We start from the raw sequence: 12,138 nt of genomic DNA on the forward strand, positions 1-12,138 counted from the left end.
TCCAGACTCACTGAGAATTAAATAGTGTGACAATAAGTGTGAATTCCTGAGCTCATTGCCTGATTCTTCTTTTGTTAAGCAATATAGCTATGCCCTAAAAAAAATAACCAGCTTAAGAACAAGTGACCAGAACAACAGTGAAAATGAATCCATTAGATGTGAGAGTCTTTAGGGGTGTCACAGCCTGGGAAGATTCTCAGTAGTATTCATGTCTGGAGAAGCAAGGCAGATAGATGCCTGCTTCTCAAGATTGTGACTGTAGCAATTATGGGTCAAGAATAACTCTGCTGCAACTGTGCTTACAAGGATCATGTCTATTTTGGCACGGCCTAGGCAGCTATGTCAGAGACCAGTTACCCCTCATGCATGTGTGTACACGCACAAGCACATGTACTCATGGGACACAAAATTCATATGCATTTACATGGATGTACTGATAGATGAACTAGAACCAACACCGCTCTCCACTTTGTATAAAACCAGCTTGTGCTACTGCATTTAGTATCATTTTATACTGATGCAAAGAAACCTTCCCAACAATGGAGCTATTGATTTTGAGTATGGTCCTTTTAAGATGTTGCCTTGGGCTGCTGTGGGGCAGCTGGTTTGCAGCCTGTCATATATGTCTTTTTGTTGTGTAACACCAAGGATGTCTTAGGACATCATGCTAGCTGAAATACTGGTTAGTCTGGGAGAAGCCAAATCCAACATGAGTCACACTCATACAGTACCTTCTTGCAGTGTGGGGAGCGGGACTTAGTCTCTGCCTAGTTCTTCCCAGCCCAGAAAAAACAGATCTTGCTCCAGAATGGAGCTTGAGGGTGAATGGCATGGACATTCAGGAGACCTGGGCACAAAACTCTGGCAGATGCCAAGGCAGTGTAGGTGTACCTTTTGTTTGCTAAATTTGAAGTGAACTTTTTCCTGTGTGTTGAATCTTCCATTTAGAGTAACTCAAATGTTTCTAGAAGAGCTGGTCAGGTTGGACTGGGAAAATTATTTAGGTAATATTGAAAATTCTGCCTTGAAAGACTGAGTCTGGAGACTAGAAAGGTGTGATATCAAAACTCAATTCCAGTTTAATACTGGCCATGTTGCTACAACCCATTTTTTTTTTCCCTTTGATAAACTCAAAATGTGATATGACATTTAAAATACAGCAAATTACCCAATATTGATGGGCAGATTCATTTTGTTGCAGTTAATCTGTGTGCTTCCTAGCTTCTGTACACACAGTGTACTGGTTGCATTGGATGTGTTAGGAATTGAGATGCAGAGATTTCAAACTTAATTGGTTTAGGTTTGGAAACACATCTTTTCCACTTACTTGTGAGATCCCAGTGCTTCGGTTACTAGGATAAAGGGGAATTAAGTGCAAGTGAACAAAGTTGTATCCACAGGGATATGAGTGGTTGGGGCAGGATATGCCACAGGTGCACATATGCATTGGCAATCATCATGTTCTCATGTTTTATATCCTTCTGCAGCTAACTTTGTTAATCTCAGCTTGAGATCTGGTTAGAAAACCCAACCAAACAACAACCAAAACCAACAATGTGCCAAGTGAAGAAGTCAGTAGACCTCTTCTGTATCTGCCTGTGGCATGTACAGCATCTACCTTCTCCACAGTGGTTACATCTGAGCTAGTCTCTAACTCTCTTTCAAGGTACTAGAGACAAATAAGTACTTTGAGGAACTGATTCATCTGACCTAGTTTAGATATATAAGGACAGATGAATCGTGCCCTAACATCTTGCACCTTTGGGGATTGGACGTGGCACTTGAAGCCATGGCTTGGTCACGAGGTGTTGGGTGACAGGTTGGACTTGATGATCTCTGAGGTCTTTTCCAGCCTTATTGATTCTATGATTCTATGATTCTATTTTGAAGACAGATCCTGATAAGGTGAGTCCTGATTATTATCACTTCCCTTTGCTGGCAGCTTTCAATCTCCAGCCATTGTTAGGAATTAATTAAAAAGACCTTTGATTAAACTTTCTTTTCCTCCTGGTTGGAGAATTTTCTAGTGAAGCTTGGCTGGGGAGTTGGAGTGCTGGTATGAAAGTATTTTGACTAAGAAAATGTGTTAGCTCTTGTTAAGAAGAGTATTTTGAGATTAGGCTAAAGTTTTCAATGTAACTGAACTCAGGAGTATGTGTTCTTCATCCTCAAGCACTCAGCATACACATGGGCTCAGGGCTCAAGCTGCTTACCCGGGATGCAATGAGTCATGTCCCTTCTTTGGATTCAGATCTATACTTGGATCTAGGTATATGTTAACAGAAGGAGACTCTAGGTTGGAAAGACGTAAGTATGCAAAGGTTCCTCTTTCCCTCCCAACTTATTACACCTATACAGCCTATGACAGCGCTATGCCTGCAAAAGAGTGGATACTTAGTTATCCTTGAAAATTTTAACGAAGTCTGAGAAATATTTCCCGGTAACTGTAACGTTAACAGAAAGCAAGCCTCTACCTTGAAAGCCGTGTCAGGGGCGGGCTGTCTGGAGCGGTCGGTGGGGAGCAGGGCTGCTGGCAGCGCTGTTCTGCACTGGGGGGTGCTATTGCCCGCGGAGAAGCCGCTGCATCCCAGCACAGGGGAGCATAAAGAGCTGGCTTAGACCCGCACCCCCGCGGAACTGCCATCAGTACTGCTGAACAGTGTCTCCTTGCACTCAGGCTCTTGGAGTAAGGTGAGTTTAGGATGCGAGGACCTCAGATTTATTGTATTTTTTCCAGCATGGTAACTATTTTAAGATTAGAGAAGGGACTGTCCCTGCCTTTCTTTGCTCTGGTTACTGTCCTGCTCCTCTGATACTGTCCTGAACAAGTTAACAGCCCTCTTTTCCAGCACTTTTTTTTCCTGATAGAATGCTCAGCATGCACTTCGATCCCAAGTGCCTTGCACTTGGATGTTTCCTATCTCTGGTGGAACAGCAATTCCCCTTAGAGGGGGAAGAAGAGGAGGAGGGTAAAGGAAATTTTGCCTCTGCTGATGTGACATTACTTTCAGTATATTGACCTGGTTTTCCCTCCTGCAAACCTTTTCCTCATTTTCCTACCCACTTCATGTTTTGTTGTTTACCATATAGCTCATACCTAACAGTGACGCCTGGGGTAGATGCTTGCATCTTGTGCTCATGTGGAATCTATTTAAGACCCTTTGCGGGGCCTCATTCCAAACTATGTGCCCTTCAACCTAAACTCTGTAGCAGGAGGCTTGATTTTTGAGAGACCCGTTTAAAGTCTTGTAACACACTGGGAAATTTTGGCAGAACTGTAAGCTGAGTGAAAAAAAAATGGAGTTGTATTGCTGAATCAACTACAGAAAGGATTTGCATGCACTTTGGCTTTTCTTCACGATGTGCCTCCTGCTGACAAAGAAACCTAAGTTAGCGGAGCGGAAGTATGTGAGAAGTGCTTTTTAATGTGTCAGTTGAAGAGCTTGAACTCAGTCACTGGAGAATGAGGGCTTGCTATCTCTGATGCGTGAGGATTCATTTTTCCTCAGCGCAGTCCCTCGCCGAGGCTGCGGCATATCCCAGCCGGCAGTCCTTGCCAGCAGTCCTTGCCAGCGGGGCCCATCCTGCGGAGCACCGGCAGGTGGGGTGTGGAGCCCAGGCTGGTTCTGCTCGCCTAGTGCCTATGGTGTATGTTGCAGGATTTACTAGTAATAAGACTGCAAAATTCTGTGATTTTTTTCTTTAAGGGACTTAAGAATATTTTTCTATGACTTAATGTTCAGGCAAAATGCCTACTCTTTAAATTTTAGCTTATAGGCAGCAGTGGTTCTAAAACTTCAGACTTCACACAGCTATTGGGAATTAGTCAGAGGACTGTCTTTAGGGCAATTGAGCAATTTCTTTCAGTCTCCCTTGAGGCAGATTTTGAAACACACAATAGATTAAATTTAGTTCCTGAATAAAAATTCTAATAAAATAGAGAAGCAAGTATCCCATCTAGGAGGCTTGAGTCCTGATTGTAACTATGTCAACAGAAAGCATCCTTCACAAGAATATCTTCAGACCCAGATGGTGATTGAGCTACAAACGTATTTTTCATGTCCATGTTGTGAAATGGAGGTTAGGATACAATACAGTCAGAAGATTGAAAGGAAGCTCTTGGATATAGAACCTCATCCATTAAATAAGTCTCTCTCACTGGGTTTTAGTTTCACTACATTCAATGGTCTGAATTAGTTGGTTCAAAAGAACAGCCTTACAACAGCAGGGAATCTGAATCTGTTTCTAAAATGTGTGTGCCATGGGTACAATCTTTGAAGGCTGTAAGTCACCTGTGTCCAACCAAGAACTTGTAATGGCCTAAATAACAACACAGATAATGTTACTGCTTCAGTAAGTGACCTGAAGTCTAAGGAGAGAACAAAACTGGTGCTTCCTTAAGAGCAGAAGCTCTTGAAAACAGTTGAGACTGGAAGCAAACTTTAGTATTAGAAGTCTGTGTATAGTTCAGAAAGGTCACTACTAATTAATCATTCTTAATTATTGAGAAGCAAGGACATTCTGTTGCTTGTTTCCCCCCTCAAATTTCTCTTTTGAATAGCAAAGAACTAAAATTGTCTGAACAAGCTAATAAAGTCATCCAGGAAGTTGAGCTCATTTCTAATATTAGAATAAATGCTGTACCTACAAAAGAGGTGAGTTCACAGGAAGCTAATGGCAAGCTCCATTTCCCTAAATGTTCAGAGTTTTGTCTTCTAAAAGCACAAAAGAGGTGATGTCTTAGTGGTTAAATCAGAACTTCCATCATTTACTCCTAAAATACCTTCAACAGAGTAGAACTGTTGGGAGTCTAGCCTGCTGGCTTCTCTCTGTTATGTGCTTGCCTGTGGTCAAAGGAAATTCCTTTAAAGGGCATAGGTCTAAGCAGTGGATCTTTTCCTTGCATAAGTTAGGTTGGGTACAGGATGATTTCCATATCATATTGCTCAAAGAGCAATTAGGATGCTAAGTGAGAGCGAATATTATAATAATACAGTAGTAATACTCATCACTAAATATCTATCTAGAGGCATAATGAGATTTTACCATGTGTTCTTTCCAGCAACTGGGGAATATTTAGTTCTTCAAAAGTTGTTGGCTCAATTTTGCACCTAGTCAAGTCAGGTGGATTTTACCATGTCAAGTAGATAGAGAGACATAAAGGGGAACATGAACTCAAAAGCAGAGGAAGATAAGTCCCAGCCACCACATTCAGACTGGAATCATAGCGTAGGTCTCTTTAAGGCTTTGCCGTGGTCTGCTGTGTACCTCAGGGATCATTAGGTGGACATGTCTTTGCACCAAACATCCACAGGTCAAACCTGGGGTTTAGGTACACATACATATTTGGTAGCAGTCACATTAAAAATACCAATCTTAGATTGATTTCCTTACCTCTAAAGGCAAAAGGATAATAAAGGATGACAAAACTTAAAATGAGTACAAGACAGCAATTTTTCAAGTCTATGCACTAAGTGGAGTGGAAAATGTTCCTACACTCTTGCTCTGAATTCCAGTGTTCTGCATTTCTGCTTAGTTTTCCTATTGTGCAAGCCTGCTGTAGAGATCCAGTGATTACCTTGGCCAGCTTAATCTGTTCTAGGATTGTAATGCATTATATCACTTGTGTATAACAGGAAAGAGAACTTCCTCTTTAAAGCTTCGTATTACTAAGTAAGGAGGATTTCTGATGGGTGGAGTTTTCACTCGAGCAGGCTAGATAAAGGCTTGCAGGATTTACCGACCTTTCAGACTGCAATCAGCATGAACTACAGCCTGCCAAGCAAAGTGCTGCTCAGCTATGCAATGGCTGGACATCAGGACAGGTTGTGCCTTCAGCCTCTTTGGGACTTTGTCACAGCCAAGGAGCAACTTATTAAGTCACCTTTTTTTCCAGTGCTGTTTTCTTTTACAGCATATATGGCTTTCTGTCTTCCATATATTGCGCTGGACTTTTTAAGCACTAGACTACCAAACCTGAGAAAATACAAAATCCAGCCACAAAACTATCCAACTCTTGGAATGATGGTGCCTTGCATTATTCAAAGTGTGTATCACCACGTTGTTTTCATCTTTCCGGTGACATTCCTCCACTGGTACTGCAGACCGTTGAACCTACCAGTGGTAGCTCCAGAGCTGACTGAGGTCCTGCTAGAAGTAGGAGCTTGCCTGCTTCTGTTTGATTTTGAATACTTCCTGTGGCATTTGCTTCATCACAAGGTGCCTTGGCTCTACAAGACCTTCCACAAAGTGCATCACAAGCATGTGTCAACGTTTGCTCTTACTACACAGTATTCCAGTGTGTGGGAATTGCTCTCGCTGGGATTCTTTGCTGCTATCAACCCAGTGTTCCTCAGGTGCCATCCTTTGACAGAGATTATTTTCTTCCTTGTAAATATTTGGTTGTCAGTGGAGGACCATTCAGGATATGACCTTCCGTGGTCAACTCACCGACTTGTGCCTTTTGGTTTGTATGGAGGAGCACCACATCATGATCTCCATCATCTGAAATTCAAATCAAACTATGCTCCTTACTTCACCCATTGGGACAAACTCTTTGGGACATTCACAGAATCACATTCTAATTGAGGATATTTACCTGTGGCTGAACTTGTATTTTTTTACAGACTGAACTGAAACATTATGTTTTCAAAGACATACAGAAGATTGTATATTTGAAGCTGCCTATGAAAACAATAGCTATTTATAACAAATCCTTTTAATATATGTGGTTTTATATGTGTACTTGGAAATGCCTATGTTGAATGAGTGTAGATGGTTTATATGATTTGCTTAAATTTGTTTGAGTCAAAAGTAAGGGAAGCATTATGAGACATTCTCTCTTCTTTCCTTCTTTCCAGCTTTCATAAAGCCTTTATTTGTAATGGTGTTTTATACATACACCAAAGCCACTATCTTACTGTTGTAGGATGAATTGTGATGTAAACAGAAAAGATGCATCATGGATTTTGTGGAGTTTAATCTGCCAGAGAATATTATTGATGTTGTAAAATATTGCTGCCAAACAAAGCTAGTTGGCTAACTGCAATAATTTTGATATTTATGTTTTAAACCTTGATGTACTGTCTAGTTTTAATAGAGAATAAATGTGGTCCTTCTTAAGAAATTCCATTCTGTTTCATTTTATTCATTCCTCTGTTCATGCTAGGAACAGGTGTGATTCCTTTTGCAGAGGTATTGCTTTTCATTGTCACACTATTTCAGAAGGGAACCATTTACTTTTTCTCAAGAATCAGTTTTGTAGAAACAGATTTTTGAAGAATGCAGGTTTCCAAGCCATGGTGAAATTTTATTATTACATTTGTGAGAAGCTTGAATAACTGAATTTATGATATGAGAACGGATCATTAAGCAGACCCTTAATAAAAGGGAGCATCAATGATGGCCCTTCACAACCACATCCATTAATTGTTCCTTGCGTGCAAGGAATATAAAGAGGGTTGCTACAAGATAGAACATTCTTCCAACAGATTTCAGAGGAATAGAATCAAAGCTTTCAGGATCCTAAACAATAGTATATGTAACTAGAAGAACAGTTATATAAAAAACATTGCCATGTAGTCTCACAGAAGTCACACTGAAAAAATAAGCATAAAGAGAGAAGTCTTCCATGTCTTATTCAGTAGAGATCCATGTGGATTTCTTATGTCCACTACCTAACATTTTAATGTTTATAATCTTCCATCCTGTATTACTCATAACTTTGCAGGATAGTGGTGGGAACAGAGAAAGTGCAAATAATGTAGAGAGGGTGATTAACACTTATGCATCATTATCCAAAAATGTCTTTGTAATGACAAAGAGGTTTGTGTGGCCTCACAGAGGCTATTTGTCCAGGAAAGAGAGAACCCTTAGTATTTCCAGCAATGTGAACTTATAAAGGAAGCAGCACTTTTGGACACCACATCTTTTTGATAACAGGAAATAATTTTCATAAACATCTTCATAAACAGTATGAAACACTGCAATCTTAACTACTCCCCCTGCTCTCTGCTTATCACAGAGGAGGGCAACCAGCTGAAAGAAAGAATTCCCAATCTCTCTGGTGATATAATCTGAAGTATTTTGAGGTGTGATACAAAGAGAATGAAGTAGGGTTTTGTTGTTGTTGTTGTTGTTTATGTTTTTTTTTTTCCCTGCCAAGTGCAAGAGGCAAAATAAAGTCTTCAATTTCTTTGTGCTGTTTAGTGATGCTTGGTCTCTAAGGCTAATTGGTAGCTGGATATCTTTCCTGTGAGCATATCCCATACAAAAGGTTGTAGCTGAATCTGTAGGATTATTCTGCCTTTTTTTGGTGTGTGTGTGTGTGAAGCCTAAGAGCTGATATAGCAAATGTTGCATTACTAGAGAAAGAGTCCTAGTCAACTGCAGGCAAAACTGTGCTTGCTCTTTTCAAGTCTCATTTGGCATTGACAGTATGGTGTAACGTTAGTGAGGGTGACTACAGCAGCCGTAGCAGGAGGAAATGTACTACATAATGATCCCACTTGTTTCTCCCTTGCATCCTCAACATTTGAATGTTTCAACACACACCAAGAATGCATTTCCTCAAATATGGAATTTCCCGGGGTTATACCATACTGAAGCTCTTGCCAATCTGACCCCGAATCTTGGTGTAAAGGCTTGTTAGTGCATGCACTTGGAATAATGAAAATATAATCACAGCAATAAAAAAAAATTGTCAAGTGAAAATTTGTTAAGTACATGTCTGGAATGGCTTATCTGAATTCCATTCCAGAAATATCTGTACTTTGTCATCATGGCACAGTGCTATGACATTTCTCCAGCTCTGAAGGGACCTGTGAGGGATTGAAACCATTTGCATACTGTATGTATACTGAAGCACTTTCTGTAACAGTGACTATAATAGAACTTTGGATGTATGTATGAGAAACACTTGTGAGCAGAAGACCCAGACAAATGTGTAACTTCAGTCCTCTGCAGTTCAATGAACAGCAGCTGTAGACAGAGACATATACAGACAATAAAACAAATAAGAGTTGTTTTTGTTCCTGTTTTCATTGAAGGTTCAGCATATACTGCACCCCTGAGCATGAGAGTTTTGTGTATTTATGGTGGTGAGATTTTAAAACAGGATTTTACAGATGTTACTTCCTATATTTGTATTTTCCCATGCTCATCACCACAAGTCTTTACCAGACAAATGGAATGGCATTACACTTTATTGTAAGGTTTATGTCAGAAACCCAAACCAATCTTTCTTCTGTTCCAAAATTTTCCTAGCTTCCTTCCTCATCATATGTGACATAACGTGCCACACAGACTTCCTGTCTAATCTGCCAAAAGCTAATCTGTTGTCATTTGTGAGTAGAGGATGTTTGCACAGAATCCTGAAGCTATTGAATGAGATTTTTGATGCCTGGTTTGGTGATTTGGAGGTAATCCAAATTTCAGGATCTCAGGTAGTGATAGGACTAGGGGGAATGGAATGAAGCTGGAGGTGGGGAGATTCAGGCTAGATGTGAGGAGGAGGTTCTTCACCATGAGAGTGGTGAAACCCTGGAATGTGTTGTCCAGGGAGGTGGTCGAGGCCCCGTCCCTGGGGGTGTTTAAGAGCAGGCTGGATGAGGCTCTGTCCAGCCTGATCTAGTGTGGGGTGTCCCTGCCCATGGCAGGGGGGTTGGAACTAGATGATCCTTGTGGTGCCTTCCAACCCTGAATGAAACTATGAAACTATGAAACTATAAAGGAATACAACACTATAATGGGACAAGTTCATGCTTAATGGGTGTGTTCTCAGCCCTGCAACAGTGTGTGTGCTCCAGAGAGCCATGATGTGTCAGTACTCACTTTGGAGAATCATAGAATCATAGAATCAGTAAAGTTGGAAAATACCTCAGAGATCATCAAGTCCAACCTATCGCCCAACACCATCTAATCAACTAATCCACGGCTCCAAGTGCCATGTCCAATCCCTTTTTGAACACCTCCAGGGACGGCAACTCCACCACCTCCCTGGGCAACACATTCCAATGGCCAATTACTCTTTCTGTGAAGAACTTTCTTTTCATCTCGAGCCTAAACTTCCCTTGGCACAGCTTGAGACTGTGTCCTCTTGTTCAGTTGCTGATTGCCTGGGAGAAGAGACTGACCCCCACCTGGCTACAGTCTCCTTTCAGGCAGCTGTAGAGAGCAATAAGGTTTCCTCTGAGCCTCCTCTTCTCCAGGCTAAACAACCCCAGCTCCCTTAGCCTCTCCTCACAGGGCTGTGCTCCCGACCTCTCCCCAGCTTTGTTGCCCTTGTTCCTTATTCATGTTAATCAACTGCAAATACTTTACAGGAGAAAAACAACACAGTCTGCAGATATGATTTATTTGAAATATAGTCTATATCATTAATGGACTTAGTGACATGGTTTATCTGGTTTGTTACCTGGATTGAATGAAAAACTAGCATCTCTTTGGACTATCACAGTGTTCTCTCTCTACATTTGTTTTGAAGCAATTTTTAATGACAGAACACCTACCATCTGTTCCTTTTCAACATTATTGGAAGGATTGAATAACTCTTTGATGTGGCTTTATCTTAGTGGACTCAGCAGTCACTTCAGTAGTTTTACTTATTCTTGCTTCCATGTTCAGTTATTACACTTCCATTATTACCTGCCTACATCCATGCAGCCCTTTTTTTGAGCCTGTTATCATTCTATATATATATATATGAATAAAATCAGTCACCATTGATTCTCTCAAGACACAAGAACTTGGATTTATTCCCAGATTACTTTGGTGGAGAGACTAATCAGTGTGAGCCTACTATCACATTTATATGTAAACTCTGTTCAAGACCCTGGCCTTGTATGCTGGGATTGGCTAATGTGCCAGTTTGCTCAAATATTTAGGCTGATCCTGCATTGCGCCAGACTACAATGTACAATCTCACCTGAGAGGTCTTTGTAGCACTGTCCAAAATTTTTTGCAGTATGTTTTTCTTGAAACAACAACAGCCAAACAGTTGTTTTCCAAAACTTCAATGTGTTTCCAATTTAAGGAAATTTGAAATTCTTAGGACACACCAAAAAAACACACAACCCCCAAACCCAATGATTCTGGACTTTACAGGCAACAGAACTAGTGCAGAGGAGCTTTAGCTGTGGAAAGTGATGTTTGTTTTTTTTTAATCCTCCTTTTCAGACTTTTGTCTCTTTAAAAAGATCTGAAAATGTTTCTAATTTTCTAATTTTCTAATTTTTCTAATCAACTTATCTCTTATCAACTTACAATTTTGTGATCAAAATTGTAAATGTAGACAAGGGAGGAAAGGAGAACAGGAACAGAACTCACTGCGTCTGCAGCCACTTTCATCATTGTCTCTTGGTACTTGGTACTCTTGGTCTCTTGGTACTCTTGTCAGGTACTGCTCTGACAGCACAGGAATCCTGTGGCACAGGTGCTTTCAGCTCTCAGATTCCTACCACTGCACCATCACAAACTCCACATATACATGCAGCTTTTTCTTCCTGTTATCTAATTCTTTCTAGAAATTCCCACAGCAGCAAAACACAGTGACTTGCAAGAGAGGACTCTGTGTTACCTATACTTTCAGGGAGAGTTTACTTGGCAGGTAGAGTTTACGCTTACAGAAACTGCAGATGCTTGCCAGCTGCCTTCCCCCCTAGCCCCCTCTTTCTGCCCCCCCCCCCCACCGGCTCAGTGATCTTCTCTACTGGTATTCCTTTTTCCTGGTCACCCTCGAGCAGCTGCTGACAGCCTCTCCTGCTGCCCTAAGAGCACTGGCTGAGGACTGCCAGCTACTTTGCCAGGTTTGCAGTTTTATTTTCACTTAGGTAGTCAGATAATCACTCCCTTGTGCCTGCATCAGCTGAGGACCTGTAATACATTGTCTGCACATGTCCTGTTTCAAAAGGAGGCTTATCCCTCAAAACCTGTCCTGGAAAACTACATCTGAGAAAGCAAGCACTTGCTTCTATCACTTTACTCAGCTCCCTGCAGGCTGGTTTGCATTTCAGGTATTTTCTTTTTATGTCTTCTCCCCTTTGGGAGAGCCTCTTGTTACCTTCCTACCTGCCTTCTAGAAGCAACTTGAGACCAGCTCATTCTACATTAAAGGAGCAGGAGAGAAGGCTTTCGCCTCCT

General features: G+C 41.1%; 1 protein-coding gene across 1 annotated transcript; it reads left to right on the plus strand.

The window, feature by feature from the left end:
• The first annotated feature begins 2,610 nt into the window (after nt 1-2,610).
• Nucleotides 2,611-7,106, plus strand: CH25H (cholesterol 25-hydroxylase). The gene is made up of 2 exons (XM_068166151.1): nt 2,611-2,691; nt 5,637-7,106. The coding sequence occupies exon 2, from the start codon at nt 5,764-5,766 to the stop codon at nt 6,586-6,588; it is 825 nt and encodes a 274-aa protein (XP_068022252.1). The 5' UTR covers nt 2,611-2,691; nt 5,637-5,763; the 3' UTR covers nt 6,589-7,106.
• The last annotated feature ends 5,032 nt before the right edge of the window (nt 7,107-12,138 follow it).

Source organism: Melanerpes formicivorus, unplaced genomic scaffold, assembly GCF_026170545.1.
Source record: "Melanerpes formicivorus ecotype bairdi unplaced genomic scaffold, bMelFor1.0.p_v2 SCAF_98, whole genome shotgun sequence".
In the NCBI taxonomy this organism is placed as follows: Eukaryota; Metazoa; Chordata; class Aves; order Piciformes; family Picidae; genus Melanerpes; species Melanerpes formicivorus.